We start from the raw sequence: 21,024 nt of genomic DNA, 5'->3' as shown, positions 1-21,024 counted from the left end.
GGGAAAGAGACCATATTGCATTTGTAAGCACCAATGACTGTTCAACACTGTCTGGCTTTAGATTTCATCCCAGTCACATCAAGCCAAAAAAACAACCACAAACAGGTGTTTAGTAGACAAAAAACCACACAGATACAACTAAAAATACACAAATTACAAAACAAGCACACTTCACACAACACGAAGTTTTGTTGTACTTTTTACCTTTGATAGCCCTTTCCACTTTGACTTCAAGACAAATAAGAGAAATAAAGCAAAAAAGGAGAATGATGACGAGTGAATGAGAATGAATTAATGGGTGAAAAAAACCAAAGTGACTTAAGTGGACAGATGCCTTTCCCTTTACTCTAGAAGCTGTGTCTGAACCCTGAAAAAACCTTTTAATCAGAAAAAATAATAAAAGCATATCTTCTTTAAAAACAGAGACAGAACTAAACATGAGAAATGCTAAACTGAAAGATACAATGAAGAAATTATGGTTATCACTCTCACAATAGGCTTGGTGGTTTATAGGATGAGTCCATTCTATGTTCATTCCTTGACCTGTCAAAAACTGATCTACAAATACCTAAGGACAGCTCTTAAACCAGTTTTCCTGTCTCTCTTACATTCAAAGGAGACAACAACCAAGAAAAGGGAATTCAGATTTCATCTCTCTTCAATGACTGCTGAAAGTAGGTAACAACAATGGCATCTAAATCTTGATTCAGGTTTTACATATATCTATAAACCTTAAAATACCTGAAATCCTCAGTTTAAAGGAAATATCAAGGAATGCAGAAAATGATAAGTTCAATCATGGTACTGCATAAAGCCATCCCATGCTGTGCAGTGGAAAGATGATGCCTGTCTTACCATGGCAACACAACATTAATACAATAATATGTACATTTTTACCTCCTGCCATTGTCAGAGCTGCATCAAGAGCCGGACGCACTTCTTTTCCCAGCTGTTCTTGAACTCTACTTCCAAGCAAAGGTCCAACATCTGTAGTATGGAAAGATAAAAAACCCATTATACATTAGTTAAGTTTAAATTACCTCTTAGCATAGGTACTATCAGACTCTTACTTAACAAAGTATACATATAGCGCTGAAACTCCCCTAAGACCCCTAATTGACTTAGTGACAGAAAACAATGCAGGAATACAGTTCTCTGACAGTTAGCTATAGGCCTATAAATGAAAGCAGTAAATCCAAACATGGCAGGGAATATTCACTAGCACTTGGCCATACAGCTGAAGACACAATATTTCAAGAAACTCCAAAATATGTATTTAGTTTCATTTACTACTTTTTCAGAAATAGATTTTTTTCCCACAGTTTATCTTAGAGAGGTCCAATATCTGGCATATTCTTTCACTACATACTATTTTGTAGTGCAACAGAAAAAAGAACATAAATTCTTTTCTTTTCTCCTGTTCCTCATGTATCCAGCAACATCAAGGTCAGCCACGACCCAGACCTGCCAGCCATCTCCACTGAAATCCCTTAAGCATGTTAAGCACGCGTCTGCCAGTCCCTGCCTCCCCACGTGGCATCCAGCACTGGTTCCACGCTCACCCACTGCCACCCTCACCTCCAAACCCTTCCCTACCAGAAACGAAGGTTAGTTTGGCAAAAAGACGGATAAACACTGAGCAGCTTGGTGAAGCATCTTAATGCAACAAAACCTTTAGGCAGTTGCTGGGTCCTTTCCATTTTCAGATCCCAGTAAACAGCTTTTCAAGTTTTTTGCCCTTGATGAGATGGGAATAAAGCACAGTACAGAAGTATCCACTACTGTCAGCACTAGCTTGGAATGAGAATTTTTATCAAGCAGAAAACACTTTTCAGCATTTCCTCAGGGTGGGCAAACTGAGCTCATCTACATTTCTCTCGAGGTTTATGCTACAGTTGATTCCCTTACAATGAAATCCTTTTGTCCCCAGGTGTCAAATACTTAATTCTAGTATTTCAAGAAAATAAAAGCTATCTTTATTGATGAGCACACAGATCCAGTTAGGTTCCTGTTAACTAACATACTAACTTGATTTTAAATTTTGTTTGGAGTGCTTGGGAAAGTAACAAGCTAGTACTTGAAATGCAAATGTCAATAACAATTATCCTCATCATCACCACTGAGTTATAGAGGACACACACTTTTTTTTAGACCAGAGTGTTCCTGCCTAGAATTCAGTAGGAAGACTACTACTACTTTTGCAACTGTGAGCCTCACATAGAGAAGACACGTTAATTTCAAGGTATGCCAAGTTGGCTGTATTGAAAATTACCTTTAAAATACGTGTTAAATCTAGAGAGAAGCATTAATTCTGGGCGTGATAAATCAATTAATGATACGTGGAATGCTGTCACATTGTATAGTTTGATCCCAGTGACAATTCTGTTTACATTTCTTTTGGTATTTCTGTATTTCACTTCAGTTTGAAATGCAGCCCTGCACATATTCATAAACATCTGTTAACAGTGCATCTGAAATTCTAATCTGGACTGAATACGGCCAGTCCTTTCTATTATTACGAGTTTCAACAAGAAATACTTAAATTAAAAAAAAAAAACCAAAAATAAAAATATCAGAGGTTTGATTGTTTCCCTTTACTGAGCTTCAAAAAGGTGACACCTCATATTTTAACTGTGCTGAAGGGGCAAATGCAGCAGATGTGTTTCAAGTTTTATCTCCTGCTATTCAGCTGCTGATTCTGAAATAGCAAATATATTAAGTAGCTTTAGGAAAAAGATAACCTTATACTTCAATTTCTAGCTTAGTAGAGGACAAAAGTATAACAACAAAAAAAAACAAATACAGAGACCTCATGCTCATTTGAACCACCAAAACAGTCAGTAGCTCTGTTCCTTGACATTTGGCTCCATGGTTAAAAAAAATTAAGAAATAATATTCTAAAAAAGCATTAAGTATTAGTGACTACTGAAGTATAAAAAGGAAAATTCAATATTAGCCTGACTTACTGTATAAGTAATTTAATAAAAAGACTTAATTCAGGAAATAATATACATTACACCAGAATCAAGACGTTTTACATGAAAACAATTTTAGGTTTTAGTCTCATTTATCATGGAGAACAGCACTTGTGCTTGAAAAACATGTTCTCATAAATAAAATTTCACTTTGCATTATGAGCTATTTACATCATCTTATTGAAGTCTTTAAATATACATGGCTAACCCCCTTTAAATCAAAGTACTTACTATTTAGGTCAGAGAGTGCTTTATCCTTCGTTGTGTTGTACTGGCTCACCAAGTACTCTATTTGCTGAAAAGATTATAAAAAAACCACTATTAAAATAATTGGAAAAAAGTAATGCTTTTAAATAATATGTCAAACTGCCACTTTGAAACAATCAAAAAATTTTTGCAAACCCCTAAAATCCTGGCTCTCCACTGTTTTCAGTTGACTAAATATTTTAAAACCTTGCTTGGCAGAACTGCACACAATAAAATATACGCTTAATTGGCAAATCTACTTAATTTGAACATCTCTGGGGGAAATGATTCAGCTTGAAAATGTTAAGTAGCAAGAACTGTGGTCATATGGAGGCTTCAAGTCAGTCATGCCAATAAGGTTTTGCATGTCTTCATCTCTGTTACTTGATTTTCTGGTGACATTAGTTCCTCCTTCATGGAGTGACACCTGGCAAGTTGATGGAGTGGTAATTTTGAAGTAATTCACCAACCAGACTAGCTGTATCTGGGGAGCCTCTCAAGGCTTCTCTTGCTGAAAGGAGCTGGCTGCTCTGTCTTAAGTCAAATGGTTTTCCTTACCCCCAAGCAGACTTGGGGGTCACAACTTGGGCTCTACCAGACACTGCAACAACATGAAAGAGCAACGCAGTTATCGCCAGGATCTTTGGACAAAACATTATCAAAGCACCATTTCAAGTGGAAATCTTACTATACTAATCTTGAAAAGACATGAAACAAACTTCATTGATCTCTGTATATTTAAATTAATGCATTATGAATCCTACCCTGACTGAGTTAAAAGTAGCATAAAGATTAACATACATGACAAATGGGGTTCCAGCTCTAAACATGACTCATATGTGCACCAAAGTGTATCTGGCTTGCAGTCTCAACCTTTTTGTGCAGTAAAGAAAAAAAATAACAGAAAAAAGACCATCCTCAAACCAAGTTATCAATCATACAGCAGTGGATGGAATTAAATGAAAAATTATCAGGCAGACCTCCTTTTTCTAAAAAAGGAGAAAAAATTACGTTTCTTACTAATAAAGTTGTTGGTTGGTTGGTCTTCCTAGGCTAACCTAAGGACTAAAAGTTTGCAGGGCTACAGATTTTGTATTGTCTCCAGCAACGTCACAGACAAAAGGGGATTCTGTATAATAGTGTTATCACTCAATACTCATAGTCTGCAAATCTTCTATGACATGAACTCTAAACATGTGACTTCTTTTTACAAATCCTCTTATATGCTGTACACCTCATACTGGTGACTCAAGGACATCACTTACAATTTCAGAGTTTTACAGCCAATTAGTTGGATTCTACAACTTTTTCAAGAGTCTGAAGTGCTTCTCCTACCCCTAATAAATTTTTACAAATGTGTGCGTATACATGATACCCATGTACCCTGTTTGTCAAAATGACTTAGAATATATATCTGATGACTGCATCATTAAGTGCGACCAAATCTAAAAAATAAAAATCAATAATCCTGCAGGAAAACGAGAAACTACTATCTGAGACTCTGAGGAACTCCTGGCACAAATGTTCAAGTCCTGACACTTTAAACTTCAATAATTCAGGCATTTTTTGTTAACTTTCTAGCTAGTGTGTATTTTTTTTCTCTATTCAGATAGTTACTTCCACGTAACACATTTTTCTACTGCAATGTTTCCTGCTGCAGGCACTCAGAGTGCTGTGAAGGGGACACTAGTGGTTTCTGATGCAACTGGATTACATCCTTCTGTGCCCCAAGTTAGGTCCAGACTGACAAAAGGCACTCCTGTTTCAAGAGAGATTGCTAGCATGACCTCTACTTCCTGTCATCTACCTCCATCACTGTACTGTTACAACATCATATGCAAATGATTAAGTCTATAGGGAACAACTCTACTTGCGGAAATATTTAATGGTATCCCCCAAGATGTCTCCTGTTCCCATACAGTCCTGTCAGCAGAAAAAAGCTCAAAGGTTATGGGAGTCCAGAGTTACTGTGATTGGGATGCTACCACACTATTGGACCCCTCATAATTGTGTGAACTCCACCTAATTCTAATTTTTCTGTCATGTGCAAGAAAAATAGATTAATTAAATAAAGTTTCAAAGAATCACAGAATCTTAGGGGTTGGAAAGGACCTCAAAAGACCATCTAGTCCAACCCCTCTGCCAGAGCAGGGTCACCTAGAGCACATCACACAGGAATGTATCCAGGCGGGTTCTGAATGTCTCCAGTGAAGGAGACTCCACAACCTCTCTGGGCAGCCTGTTCCAGTGCTCTGTCATTCTCACAGTAAAGAAGTTTTTTCTGAAGTTTAATTAGTTAAAATTAATTAAAGCCAAAATAACAGGATTTATTTTTTTTTCCCCCCCTCCTAAAACATGAAGAACTGAAATTTGTACAGGGGAAGGTTTACAAATCTTCCTTACTAGCATGTCTTTTTTTAATTTCAATGCAAAAAATAGTACAGGATTGCTTTTGGGACTTAAGGAAAGTTTGAAAGCAAAAGGGAGACAGTATATCCTGTTCAGTATGTCACAGTATGACACTGATTAAAAGAAACAAACAGTCAAAAATACTTCTGGAAAATAAGCTACTGTAGCTCACTCCCAAAGCACATATAAATAAATTCAAAATACAAAAAAAACAGGAAAGAGCAACAAGAAAGCCACATTTTCATGTAATATCTTCTCTCAGTATGTATTCCTTTTAAAACTGTATTTTCCTCCAAATTATTCACCTTTTGCTGTTCTGTAGGAGGAAAAGGGTCTACGAGTATCATCACAGCATGCTCCAGGAGTACAGTTCAGATGACGCACAAAGAATGCTGTTCCATCAGGATAACTCCCAAACTTCTATCGCTATGTGAGAATGTCTTACCTTTCATCATTTATTCTACTTCATGAGACTGACACACAAAGAATAAACAACATGCTGCAGGTGTGATTTTTTACCAAACAGAAAGAAACAATTATTTTCTGCAGTACTTCTTACTTACACCTCTTCCCTCCCACCCTCATTCCCCATAAACAAAAAATTCTTTACCGCTGGAGTGTCGTTAAGAAAAACTTTCAGATCTTTAAAATTACTGTTAACCAGTTTCTTTGCTCCTCGGACTTGGTTAGTTAAATGCTGGTTGGCAGCATATGCACAAAGCACTCCAACACTACAAAAAATACAGAAAATAGTTATTTCCTATTACTCTAAATGTCCATTCTGACATAAAAGAGAACCAAAAAATTACAGCAAAAAGAAGTAAAACATTATAAAAATGGAGGTCTCCATAAATTTACACATTTTCTTACTACAAATTCTCACACGCATTATGAAGCAGAGTGGAGAAATTAGCCATGGCAGTAATTAAAAAAGAAAAAAAAATAAATGAAAAAAGCAACGTTAACCTAAAGTCTTCAGAAGTTATTAATGTACAGCTACCTATCCATTTGCCTTGATGCTATCAGAAAATGTGTATAGCCTGTGTAAATGGTACAAGACTCAGAAATATCAGGCTCTTTTAAAAGTATTAACCTTGACACAGCTACAAGCAAATGCTTATAAAATAACTGTAAAAAGAAATAGTTTACATTTGGAAACTTCAGCAACACTTACTCATAATGGCCCAATTTGTTTATGTAATTGCATAGATGTTTTAAAAGCACAAGAATAGTCCCTATTAATGCTAAAATACATAAGCATCTCCTGATAGCAAACAAAAAGTGAAAAGTGAGCTAGACTTCCAGTTAGCACTGCTGCTGATTATTTTGTATTTGATCATTCTCCACTGTAAAATTCTAATTACAGCATAGCAGATCTGCACAAATAGTAAGTAAATAGGCAATTAAAAGTCCCATGAGAGGCTTTGAAAGCTCTCTCACAAGCGTTAGTTTTCTGTTTAGTTTAGGTGCAAACCAGACTCAAACAGAAGGATGATTTTTTTTGGTTTTAAACATCTTAGGTTCACAATAGGTAACCTTTCAGACAAGCACCAGAAAAGAGTAACCACTGGAGAGGAAGTAGCCTCAAAAGCAGGCCAACTACAAAACCACCTGGATTAAGGACTAACTTTCCACAGATTTAACTGGTAGGCAGCAGAGACCCACTCAATAGGCACGACACATCCCCCCAAGGGGCAAATACTGCCTACAGGCTGCAGAATGAGGTGCATTACAGGAAATTCTTGGATGGTAACTTTTTTTAGTCTCTTATTTTGCATCTTAGTGCAACAGCTCAGTACTACAGAGGCAGCACCCTGAATGGCCATTACAGACATCCAAATGACAGGAGAACGGAGTCAGCAACACAAATGGTACTGTACTCCTCCTAGACTGTCAAACATCCCAAGTTGGGGAGTCATGAAGTCCTAAATACTAATAATTTTAAATATGAATTACAGAAAACCCATACCAGGCTCCCTACTGGGAAAAAGGTATATGGTAAGATTAATTCTTTCTCCAAAGAATGTATGTTCAAAGGAAGACATAATACAGTCACATAAATGAGAAATGAGATTGTGGAGAGCAAATGGGTATCTACAATAGTATGATTTGTGATTTGTGTATCTTGGCAAGCATCTCCTGGCAAGACAGGAGCAAACAGCCTGAGGATGCTCATCTCCTCTTATGAACAATCCAAAACCAAATCTTTATTTTGCTTTTCCTATTTTAGCTTTCCCAAACAACATACAAGCTTGCTTTCCCAGGAAAACTCATCTCAAGCACAAGAATTTTTGCTACTATAACAAATGCTCTCAGGCAGAAAATTCTGATCTCAGAGCATGATACAGAGAGAGATGGCAAGACTATATGCCACAGATGCTGGTCTATGCATTGCTTCACCAACATTTTCCTCAACACCAAAAATAATCCAGAACAGGATGACTGAGTTTGACATGTATAGGTTGCTTCTCTATCCAAAATTTCACAGCTGTCTTCAAAACCAGCTAATAGCTACCTTCCCAGAAGGCACTAACTAAAGAAGGAACTGTAATACTTCTGTTACTACTTATTAACTAACAGCAAATGGCATCATTTTATTTCCACTCTGATCAACAATTGAGCAGCCATTATCATCAGCCACCACAAAGAAAATGAGGACTCAGAATGCATAAAATGCTAAGAAACCGAGTAATTTTCAATGTAACCAGAAATAAGCAGTTTTATTTTGGACACATGCAATATACTACTCCTCTTTACAGCAATGTTATTATTTCTAAAATTTATTTATTTATTAAATCTAAAGGCAAGCTATCTCAAGCTATCAGGAAAAGCAAACATTTGTATATCACTCTGAGGTTCAGAGTTTATAAAAATATCCTTGTTCTTCAGACAGCCAACATTTTAATGTCCTTCCAATGTTATGCTCATAGAGCAGAAAGGTCAATTGGAAGCTAACAAAACAGTACTTTGTAAGACTTTGAGTATGATCGTTTTTCTCTTAAGTCTCCTAAATGGAAGGAGTGGGAGCAAACAAGATAGCAGAGATGCTTTAAGCAGATGAGGAACTCAGAACAATTGCAACTACATTCTGAATGTAACTAAACAAATACATAACAAGAGAGTGGAAAAATCTATTTATTATGTAACTGAGCCTTGAGTCAACATTCAATAAGCAGCTACAAGAAAGAGACGCATAAAGCAGGAATAAAAAGGACAGGCCTATTCTGTAACAGATTAGAGAACTGTTTAAACAGCCTCTTTGGGAGTCAGATATTCCACACAACTTCTTGCCAGGTTTCACAGACTGATATGAATGTTACCAATCCAGTTGCAACGGGGAGGTGGGGGCAAGTTTTTCCTTCAGCTGTGCTTGCAAAAAAATTCAAGTCACCGAACAGGCTATTCACATACTGGAGAAATGTCACCTTCCTCACTACTGGCAAACAAATATAAGAAAATAATGGGCTGGAAATGTCTGTACAAACTTTTTTACCAGTTTTTCAGATTGTTGATTCCCAGGTTCTGAACAACATCTATCACCAATCTCAAAGCCAGAAGTATGAGGTACTTTCCAAGATACCAAGTATCATTCCCTTCCTTCAGACATGGCTTTCCCTAACTTCACACATGGTAACATAAATTCTTTCCTGAAGATGTATATAACACAAACTCTTTTTGGACAGAAAACTGACTGTGTTTCGTTATCTGATAGCCAGGACACTGATAGCAATAGAGTCCTACTCTGTATGACAACATTCTTGTATAAAACATGTGAAATGCCAAAATCAGCACTTTTAAAAAAAATCAATCTACCAATAGAAATACTTCAAACACAAAGTGCATCTGCTGGAAATGACACACTTAAAATCTCTTCACTTTAAGATAAAAAACTGTGTACATAATCACAAGACTTCTGACTTTCTTCTTATGCCTCTCCTTGGGGAAAACATACTTCCTGTGTATGCCTCACCTTCAGAGAGCACATCTAGGTAGAACTTTTTTATAATAAAAAAAGGAAAAATCTGTACTCTTTGTTTTTCCATTACATATAATTCCAGTGAACTTAGTATTAAAACCTCATCCTAATTACCAGACCACTGTATCAGTGGAGAAGTGAGAAGAAATAATGTTCTTCATGAGTAAAACCTACTAGCTGAAATCTTGGGAGAATCTACATTACAAGCATATGTGTGTGAATTTGCATGCTGACCCATAGAAAAGGCATCCCCATTTTACTTGAGCTCTCAAGAGCTGTTGCCTACATACACACAACCTGCATCAAGCTCCATGCTCAGCATCTTTCCCCTACTAATACTCTCTACCATGCATTTGATCTGTCTTTTCCAGGCAAGGAAATAGAGCTGACTCATCTTTCCAATCATAGGTCTGGAAAGAAAATTAAAAATATTTCCTGCTCTTTAAAGTTCTGATCCTTTAACTGAGAGAATCTTAAGAGAGGCTGGTACTGCAGGGGAGATGGAGAGAAGATGCAGAACATAAACTTTGATGGGACATCCTGAAGAAGTCCATCCCCTAGACATCATTTCCAGTCCCTCCAGCAGCTGTGCACACGTATGTTCCACTGGAGGGCCTTCAAAGCAAAGCTCCACTGGCAAAGATGTGGGCACTCTGATGGATGCATGCCTTGCTAAATGCATCTTCTGAAGCAGCACAGCACTTGGTGGAGTTCATGGCATTCCAGTCATCTGGTAGGGGTTTGGAAGACATATTCCCAAAGGAGACAAACAATGCTGCATGAAGTTCAATCTATACCTAAACAATGAGAGGATCCACTTCTTGGTGTTTTCATGGTAAATCTTGATGTAACCCTATATTAGAAGAGATCATTCAAGTTTCTGCTCTTTTGGCTCTTTTTGCAAGTAGCTGTAAGCATTTTATGTGCACAGGACTAAACCCATTTGATTATTGTCACAGCTTACATATGCAGCTGTGGCACAGTCCTGGAAATGTGTGGCTTGGAAAAGAACAACTTCAGGTAAATCTTTGACCTCAGCCAAAATTACATAGTAACCTGGAGGAAAAGTAGAGAATAACTTCACAAGGAGACCTAGTCTGAGTACAATATAAGAAACAGCTGTAAATCTCTGGCTTCCTCAATTTTTTTTTTTGTTTTGTTCTGTTTGGTTGGTTGTTTGGTTTTTTTTCTGGGGCAATGGCTACCAAGACTGTCCTTTTGTGTTTTAGCACAGCAGTAAGCAAGCTGACACAGGCTTAACTAGATCCAGGCATGACATCTTCACTTCCCTTGTGAAAGATGATCCAGGAAGGGCAGCAAAATCCTGCTTTGTATGGAGATGTATTGGAGACCTGAGCACTCAGTTAGGGCAGGGGTCAGTAATATCAGCTGTAAAGTCCTATCTTGCCTTGCACAGCACTCACAGCATTAGAGACTTAGCCAGGGAGTCATATGAGATTATCTCCAACTGTGGAAACCTGCATACAGAGCTCAGACCAACCTCTCCCTTAGGGCAAGCCTCTGATACTCCTGAGAGGTAATTTAATGACTTACTTTTTTTGAGGCATCACTGCACTACAAGGAACTTTGGACCTTTCTTCATGGCAGGGATGCATCTATCACCTACAACAACATTTGGCTTTCCAGTCTTTAGAATACTTAAGTGTCGTGTTTGTCAGCAACACCTGGCAGAAAAGAGCATGTTCCCATTCCCGATGTCAGTGTGGTCTACACTGAGCATAGGCAAGGTCTCAATTTGTCATGACAAAGAGTAGTAGAAGTAAAAAAAGCTTCTAGATTACAGTCAAATATCACAGTAAGTCCCACCTCCCTGAACAGACACACAGTATAGACCAAAAGGCTTGATTTGTTTTTTTTATATAATCACAAAATAAGGACAGTATGCATGTAAAAATATGAAGAAGTTGAAGGAAAAAAAAACAACCTGGAAGCAAACTGTGTATTCTGAAAACACCTTCAGGGAAAGTAAAACTCTGGATTGTAGTCCTTCATCACTCATTTCACACCCAGCACAGACCAGGAGTATGCTCCTAACACTTAAATCCCCCAAAATGTCACCAAACTCCAGGAGTTTACAGTGAGTGCATGCATAGTTTAAAAAAAAACCTCAGTGCCCAAAACAAAACCCATTATTTTGAACTAATAAGGAAATTTGCAAGCAGATACTGAAGGACACACCACTGCTTTTCTCATCACTACCACACTACCAAAAACAAAGCAGTAATGTTGCACCTCAAGTTCTCTATGGGATGGTAATTAAACATAGGACACAATACCTTATATTCAGAAGCTTAATGCAACATTCTGCAGTTGTCATTTTGAGACTGGCAAAAACTTCATTTGCCAAATTCAAGCTTAGGGTTTTTTTGCTTCACATCTACATTCCTCTCAAGTGAGTAAAAAAAAGAACTGTGCATAGCAATGGTAGCAGCATTTTTATAATGCAGTCACATTTTATTTAGTAAGCAATAATATTAGTCTAATAATTTCTGCACCTGTAGGCTAGTAGAATAACATTGTCATATGACACTGCAAAATTATTCCTGTACCAAGCTTGATATTGTTCTCTTTATTACACTTGCCTTATTATTAAAGAAGCAACAAAAAGAAATGTTGCAAAACAGCTCCTCTGACAGTCAGCATTTTTCTTCTGTCTTTGATGCATTTCCCCACCACAGTTGTCACAGCAACGACACATACAGAAGCACAGTCCCACAAGAGGCAGTAAGAAAATAAATAGCAATCCCAAGGCTGTGGAGACTATAAAACCGATTTCATAGTAGATGGCCTGTAATTCAGACAAAAATAGTGGTAATAGCAGATATGACACAGTAACTGCAATCAATATAGAGCAAGTAATTAAAAATCAAACCACAGACTAAACCATCTATTCAGTTACCAAGGTTATGGACTTTGTGCGTTTTGTCAATAATTGACAACTTTTCTAACAAAAAGACGTAACATTGTAGATACTGAAAGCTAAAACCAACTTAGCTAGAGTATTAGCTAGGTAAACTACAGGAGTCCGTGCTAAGACTGAAATATGCTCACAAGAACCAAATATGAATTGATGCAATCGAAATAGGTTAAAAAGGAACGCATTTATTTCCTAGATCACAAATCTATTGTTTCTCACATCTGTTTCCAAAAAGGCTTCAGAAATGTCAGCAAGGCTGACTAGTTCAACATTTCATCTGGGAGGGGGGAGGAAGGCTTCACTTGTTCACTTTTGTAATCAGTTATGAGTGTGAAGACTCATATAAACTGCAAAGGGCAGTATTTCACTGGATGATCAATTGCAGTGGAAGAGGTTTCTCCAAACTGCTGAAGTAAAAAACTGCTTAGGGACTAGAAAACAGGAAGAAGTGGATTTTAAGCTCTCTTGGGTGAAGACATTTATTCTGCTGCCAAACAGCAAAGTAGAAGCAAATAAAAGGAGGCTTTCAAAACCTGGAAGGAGTGAAAGGGAACAATGCAACACAATACTCTAACTAGCTTTTACGCTGGAAGCAGAGCAAGTGTTCCAAGACCAAGAAGCTGGGCCAGGCAGGCCTGGCACAGCCCCACACATGGCAAAGAAGCTTCCAGGGACAAGCTGTGAGGGGGCTGTGTTGTTTCCCTCTGCTGCAAACACATCCACAACCAGGCCAGGCAGGTGTCTGCATACAGAGGTAGACAGCACAGTGTGGGCACACGCCAGTGGTCCTTCTTCCCTGATACATCTCTTTTCTCCTTTCTTTTCCCAATTTTAAGAGAACTAATTCTCACACTAGTACTTGGAGTCCTCTTCCGTTTTACTAATCCACCAACCTAAAACTTGGCAGTAAAAGGATGAAACTCAGGCTGTGTATTGTCCTGAAAAATAAGTTACAATTTCTCACAAGCTATCAATCATGCTCCAGTTCCAGCTTTGCTGATGCCCTTCCTCACAATCCCTAATTACCAACTGATCCATATACAGCAACCATCACCATTAGCAGAGTTGCAAATTTCTGACCTAATTAGCAATTCTAGGATAAAACCTATTTTTTTAAATTATTATTACTAACTGCTGGTTAAAAGCTGTTAAATCCTCTGAAGAATAAAAAATAAATGCTTGGAAGAACAACTTGGCTAGATTTTGTGAAAAAATTACTGCTCTCTAGTTACCTGAACACTTCAGAAATTATTTTATAAGATATGTTTTAAAAAAGGTTAGATGGAAAGTCATGTTCTAACTAACATTCAAAATAGTTATGGATGTTTTAATAGAAGCAGTGCATACAGACATAGTTAGTTTCTCTTCTATGGTGTATCTACCATAAGACATTACCTGAAGAGTCAGGACAACATTTTCTGGCTGTGGAACGCAAAACAAATGGAGAATGTGTGTAATACACAGGCAGCATGCATGAAAACAAATCATGTGAATAATGAATAATTAACCATGACCAAAACAATTAACAACACAGAAACAATAATAAAAAGGCACTAAAATAAAATAATGCATAGAAGAATCATTAAGTAATAATGGAAAAATATTTACAATAAAACACATAGCAGATAATTTCTGGTTTCCTTGGTAAGGGAAAGGATTTCTCCAACAAATATTTCCATCTTAAAACAAAAACAGACCAGTTATTTCTACACTGAGCATCTGTTTCATATAATTCCCAACACATTTCACAGAAGGCCAGAGATTGCATTACTTTGAGGTTAGTGATTTCTTCACGAATTCCACCTGTCATAACTGTCCTAGGGTATTCCTAACCAACTTCTTCTTTTCAAAGCTTATTTTAGCATGAAAGCAGCAGCTTAAGTAGCAATTTTGGGTCCTTAACACATTACACACAAAATTCACCCTTCACTTTTAACTAATTATGTGGAGGTTTACTTTAGATAATTAAATAGCAAAAACAAACAAAATAAAAAAGGCATTTGAGAAGGACTGAAGAAGGTTATCAGGTTCTTAACTGATTTCTTATCTGTTATTTCAGAAAAACACTAGAAACTAAATATTCAATTACAGGAATCTCAGAAGAACCAAATTTCTCCTTTTTTTCCTCCACAATGGAAATAGAATTTCTTGTATTTTTCCCCTTCATCTCTCTATGACAGGTTCACAGCTGATAATGCTTTCCCCTTTCTCATAAGTAGAAGACAAAAGGGAAGCAGACAAGCTGAAGACAGCAAGACCTCTCAACCTAAAGTCTGATGTGTGAGAATCAGAAATGTTCTCAAAGTTTTAGGAATTTTATTTCAGTATCACACACCTCTTCATGAAACTTCTACTGTATAATATACTTAAAATGTTCAAAAACATATTTGGAACTATACTTTAAATGGGAGGAAAACAAATGCTTACCCTCCATTAAGAATCTGATAGCAAGTATGATTTTGAACATTTTAAGCAAGCATATCTCCCAGCGGAAGCAAAGCAACAGCAGCAGCAGCGAGCTGGCTCCCCCGAGCAGGCACAGCAGCTGCGCTCAGCTGCTGGGCAGTCCTGGCAGATTGCTGTCCCTGACAGGGGACAGGGGGATGTTGATGGTAACAGTCCAACTGGGAACACAGGGACACGGAGCACAGAAGTAGGAAGGGCCTCCTGGGTCACTAACACATTCTACAAATAGGTTTAAAAAAATATTACACAAGAACAACAGTAGAAACTTAACAGGCTACACATATCAGAACCAGATTTCTTGTTGCTTCTGTTCCCAATGCCTGGTGAACTAGTTGGTGAGTCCTCTTACATGGATGTACACAAGATCCATTTTTTGCCCTTTTCCTTCTGTCACAGCACCATCATTTGCCCATATAGCCATTTTTTCTTCCTGGTGTTTCCTCTCCATATGTGTTTATAAAGCGCAATCACCACCCTTACCAATTACTTTGCTAAGCAAACTCTTCCAGTCTCCTCTGAAGACCAGTGTGTTTCCCAGATTATCCTAATAGACTCTTTTTGAACACCTCCTACTCTCTGAACTTGAGTAATCAAAACCACAGGCAATTTTTCTAACTAGTTACCTGCAGCCTTCAGTGCCATTCACACTTCCTTATCCCCACAGGAAATCCCTCCAGGTGCACATCTACAGACTCTTCATAGCTACCTCTCACTGATGCTTCTGTCTTCTCAGGGACTCCCTACTTGTCTTGATAGATTTTCCCTTTCCAAATTTATTTTCATGCTTTGCATTGTATTCAGACCAAAATTAGGACCTGTAAATGGACTATATCTATTTTACTTCCTAAGCACATCTAATATTGTATTTGGCACTTTGTAGTTGCACAGTACATTAACAAGTGTCTCCACTACATAGGATTGCAGCTGTCTGATTAGTCTCAAGTTTCTCATGACTCATGTAGTAGTTGCTAAGTACTATACTCACACTCATGTATACCACTTAGAGTCTAATGGTTTTGTCCAAAGACTCTATCCACCTGTTGCTCTATGGGCGTGCAGGCACAATCTGCAATGCACCACTCTCACACAGCCCCACCAAACAAGCATACAGGATTGGCAAGAGTCACTCAATGCAGCTCAACAGCAGTACCCACACACTCAGACGTCATGCAGATGTTATAAAGCTACTAGAGCAATAGGTTCATTGTCAGGAAGACATGGAAGCACAAGGCTTTCCCTCTTCAAATCTCAAAATCATTTGAATCATCCTGATTCAAAGCAATAGCTCAGTGCCTGCATGCCAAGTTCCATGCTCCTCTTCCTGACAGATACACCATACTGCAGGGGCTACAAGCAAGTAGCTCACAGAAATTAACATGTCCATCATCCGGGTCTGGTTAAGGTTCCTATTGCAGCCACTCAACCCATGACACTGCTTCAGAGATGGAGTATTATCCTTGAGAACAGCCTAAAATCAGATCCATGCTACATTCTATCTTCTTTTGCTACCAGGTTCCCTACCAATTTCAACTGTTACAGGACAATCACAAACCTAAAGAGAGAATGGAAAATACCCTTGATGTGATTAGTACACTATATAAAATAAAATATAGACTGTGGAAACTTCATTTTACAAAGGCACCAGAACTAGCATATAAATTCATCTTTTTGAGGACAATAGCTGAAGCTAACATGTGAGCTGAGCTGTAATGGCTCTAAGTAGTTTTAAATAAAAAGAGCCTTCAATCTCTGTGCAATAGACACCACAATCACGTAACAGCTGGAATTTATAAGTGAGCCTTAAATATCTGTTATGAAATTTTCTTTGTAATATTTTTTAAGGTTTTTGTTCCAATTTTTGCATGAAACCATCATACATATTATTCACAAATTTCACTTTTTCATCTTGCTGTTACAGCTTTAAAACACTATTTCCTAACTTAGAAACAAAACTGAATTTCAAAGCCATTGTTTTTATTATTTTATGCAGATAGACACAGACAATTTACCTTTTGATAATCACCCTGTGTATTTCCAAACTTCTGCTGTGCTAGTTTTCTGACGAGATCTGAAAATAAGCAATAATATTACACAGTTTTAAACAATATAAAAATTAAAAATGGGGGAAAGAGGATGGTACGAATTCTACTGTTATGTAGGTAAAATGAAATCAAGAACAGACATCAAAAGGATAAGTACGTGTTTCCATAAATCTACCTAGAAAGAATTATTTTTTTTAACCAAACAATATATTTTATGAGCACACAAGATGATACCCAGGTTATCTATCAACTAACAAATTCCCACTGAAATACAGTAAAGGTTTTTCCAAGGTTACCCTCTGTACCATAGCATCATTATTAAACTGAGACCCAAACTTACTGATTACTTGGACCAAGTTCAGGCATCAGCTTTGCTTCGTGTTTATGACCAGCAGCTACACGCATGCAAATACATATACACACATGCAAACAAACACAGATTTAGATAGATACTGTGCAAAACAAGTGTGTTAACAATGTCTTCTTGACTGAAGAAGAAAGAAGGCCTTTATTCTTGCCTACATTACCCCAATTTTATTTTTTTTTTCCTTTTTCTTTTTTTGTCTCTGGACCAACAGACTTTGCATGACAGTATGTAACACTGCCAAAACAGATCAGAAAGCCTAACACGTGCCAATTTACTGTGTGTGCAGCTTCATCTAACACACTCATTTTTAACTAACTCCCAATATAGACAAAATATAGCAAAAAAGAAAGTAGAAATTTAACACAAATTGTGCCACTTGACATTACAAATATCATTTCTCCTCTCAGTTTCTTTCAGTAAACAGTAGCAGCTGCAGTGAATGGAACCCCTTTTTGGGACATCACCAGCCTCCTCTAACCAAGATTTTGCTAAACTTATGGGAACTATACCAGGAACTGTGGCTCCTGGCCTTTTTCCATGACAACCTGTACTTGAAGGGGAGCAGCCCCTGGCTCTGCCAACCCTCTGCCTCAGAAGAGCATCACCAGCTCCGAGTATGCTCCATGGTAGACTGTGTAAAAGCAGAAGTGTTTGGATGTTTGCGAGAAATGACTGACTGAACTTCTGGTCTCCCCTGATGAAGAAGAAACACTGAGGAAGAAGCACACTGTACCTCAAGGAGCAAACTGCCCCCCATGTTCATACAGAGCTGCACTTCATGGTACTATTGCCCCATCTTCAGTCTCCCCATATGCAACTGAGAATACTTGAGAAAAACCTCCAGTGAGTTACCTAGCCTGTGGGTCAACAAAAAACTTGTAGGTTCAAAACTGACTGTTCACCTCCCAAAAGATTCAAGCCCTCTCAGCATTTATATGTATTGTGAAATACATTGGGCTGTGATCTCTCTCCTCTCTAGACCTGTGCATGGCTCAGGAAAACAAAGTGTTTGTTAGCCCAGGAAAAGCTGACGGTGCCCATAGTCCTCCCTCCCTGAACACTGCAGACAGAGCGAGGACTTGACTGATCTGCAAGGGGGAGAGATCCTGAGGAGTTCCTCACAGAAAACTGCTCAAGGGAAGAAAACACACAATAGTGAGGAAACAACTGCTGTTTCAGGGGAGGCACTCCCTGCAAGGAAGCTGCAGCCAGCAAGACTGCATTAAAAATAAAGAATAATCCATTAACGTATCACAGGAATGTCAAGCTGCAAATCATCCACAGGTGGGAAGTATATTCTAAAATGCAGAGAGAATGCTGGCAGTAGATTATTGTGGACTCAATATGGCAACCTCCTTTTGGAAAGGCTGAATTCCACAGTAACAGAAATAAACCTAAAACGTGTAGAAAAAGCACCCAGGAAGAACATAAGAATTACAAATCCTGCAGATCCTTTCAATGTCTGCACCTGAAGAGTCAGGAGACTGCTGAAGGAAAGGGCATGCACCACTGCATGGGCAACACACCACTGATCCACTGCTCTGACACATCTCACACTCTGAGACCAGCAGAGTCCTCCCTGTACCAAGCCCATCCCCAGGCAGCATCTGTATTTCTTGCGGAGTTTCAGTGGCAAGGAGGTATGGAGACAAGTGAGGTAGAACTGCACAAACCCTCAAAACGTAATTCACATTGGCTATTAGACATTTTTTTTTATTCTTCATCAGAGACAACATTTCTTTCTTCTTGTTTATATCTATATACGTACCAAGTAAGAAACACTGGTGCATAAAATACATAATGCAATGAATTGTCTCTACAACTAGATGCCTTCTAGCAAGCAGAAGAAAAGGGCTAAAATTACCCTCTTGTTTACTTATTTATTCAACCATTTAGCATTGTGACAGCACACTGTGGAACAGCTTCTAGAGAGAAATTTCTACCAACTTTAATCAGAATGCAATGGGAAGGAAGAAAAAGGAATAGCTTTTGTAGTCCTCAGTGGCATGAAGCAGTACAGAAGGTCTGTGTGCAGGCTGACAAACACTGGACCTACTTCCCAGGACCCTGTGGCATTGCCCTCCCTGCTGCCACTCTGAAGCCAAGTGGAAGAGTAGCCAACAACCTGCCCTCACTTCCAGGATGCTCCTTATTCAGAGGTTTATCTTGCTTTGGGAAAGGGTTGGACCGGATGATCTCCAGAGGTCTCTTGTTCTAAATTATTCCAAGTGATCCTACAATTATGATGACTTTTTATTATAAAGTATTTAATGGAGAAGGAAGCATGTAAGAAAGCTAATTTTTATTATTATTGACAAAAGCTTCCTTTGATACATTTCCAACCATTAGGAATCAAGATGAGGTAAAATTTTAAATGCATTAGCTTTTCCTGTTAAATAAAACTTGAAAGTTTTTATCTGTTCTTCTAGTTGAGTGTCTGTCCCCATTGTAAGTTAAAATGAAAAACAAAAAACATTTTACATCAGGTTTTATACACATGTATACACACGTATTTATGTACACCTGTATACATATATAAAACTACTCAAGAGAATGGCTGAGGCTGAAAGGGACCCCCTGAGATCAACAAGTCCAACACCCAGCTCAGCACAGTCACCCACTACATGCTACTAGAGCTATGTCCAGTTAGATTTTGAATATATTCATGAAGAACATCCAACACTTAAAAAAAAAACCCAAACAAACAAACAAACCCCAAACTGCTCTGATTACTCAGAATGCTCCAGATTCACAGTTTTTATTTATACTGTTTCCATTATTGACAGCTTGCCAGTCAAAAAAAGAAATAAAATCAACCAGAATAAACTGTGACCAACTGATGCAGAAAACAGCATATTCAATGTTTCTCAAATGTAGAGGCTCTAAAGCCGGTTCATCAGAAACTGTAACACTTTTAGGTTTATAATAAACAAGAAAGCCTGAAAATAAGTACAAAAAGTTCCAACACAGATTAAGTTAAACAGTGAGAATAATACATAGCACAATAGCCAGCAACACACAGCCCATCTTTATTACTTTTCCAGAATGCAAGATTTCTCTGCTGACTAAAGATTTACTACTCATATTACTTCATAATGATTTTTAGATTAATCTTCAGGATGTCTCTCTCATCAGGCAGCACACAATGAATGACCAATCTTTCCCACAAATTTAGTATCAACTTCAGTGTCAACTGAATGAGATGCATTTCTAGTTAATTCCAAATTAAATCTGGAAGCCATATATTACTATAAAAAATAATTTTGGCTAGAAATAAATATGAGACTACCTGCAGTTACTCACCCACACACCTGTAAACACAAACCTGCCTTACTGGTTTTGCAGTACCAAGAATCTCCCTATTAGGTTTTACACATGTTGATAGTAATCATGGTTTTTTCTGCAGCATCTTTAAGGGTTAAGCAGGGGAACATTCTCTGTCAGGTACTGTGTAAACACAGGCATCATGTTTTCCGGTATGGCTGCACTGCTCACTGTAGCACAGTGAAGAAACTCCTCAGTTCCCACCTAATTCAGTCTGTGACTTGGGTTTGCTTTTATCATCCCCAGCTAGAGAATCTCATCTCTAGCATTCAAATACATCT

At 37.9% G+C, this 21,024-nt stretch overlaps 1 protein-coding gene across 2 annotated transcripts in view; it reads right to left on the bottom strand.

The window, feature by feature from the left end:
• PROM1 (prominin 1) overlaps window positions 1–21,024 on the bottom strand; it is a 55,210-nt gene that overhangs the window by 21,172 nt on the left and 13,014 nt on the right. Inside the window, exons 2-7 of one of the 2 annotated variants that reach the window (XM_010003093.1) lie at window positions 17,020–17,078; window positions 13,940–13,966; window positions 12,210–12,415; window positions 6,241–6,361; window positions 3,207–3,270; window positions 898–987 (exon numbers count right to left, since the gene is read on the bottom strand). In XM_010003093.1, coding sequence (XP_010001395.1) covers window positions 898–987; window positions 3,207–3,270; window positions 6,241–6,361; window positions 12,210–12,415; window positions 13,940–13,966; window positions 17,020–17,078 — 567 coding nt within the window. The remainder of the gene's footprint in view (window positions 1–897; window positions 988–3,206; window positions 3,271–6,240; window positions 6,362–12,209; window positions 12,416–13,939; window positions 13,967–17,019; window positions 17,079–21,024) is intronic. The other variant, XM_010003094.1, reaches the window with a different exon arrangement.

This window comes from Chaetura pelagica, unplaced genomic scaffold, assembly GCF_000747805.2.
Source record: "Chaetura pelagica isolate M959 unplaced genomic scaffold, ChaPel_1.0 scaffold147, whole genome shotgun sequence".
Lineage (NCBI taxonomy): Eukaryota > Metazoa > Chordata > Aves > Apodiformes > Apodidae > Chaetura > Chaetura pelagica.
The sequence above is the reverse complement of the archived record's forward strand: the minus strand, read 5'-3'. Positions and strand labels throughout refer to the sequence as shown.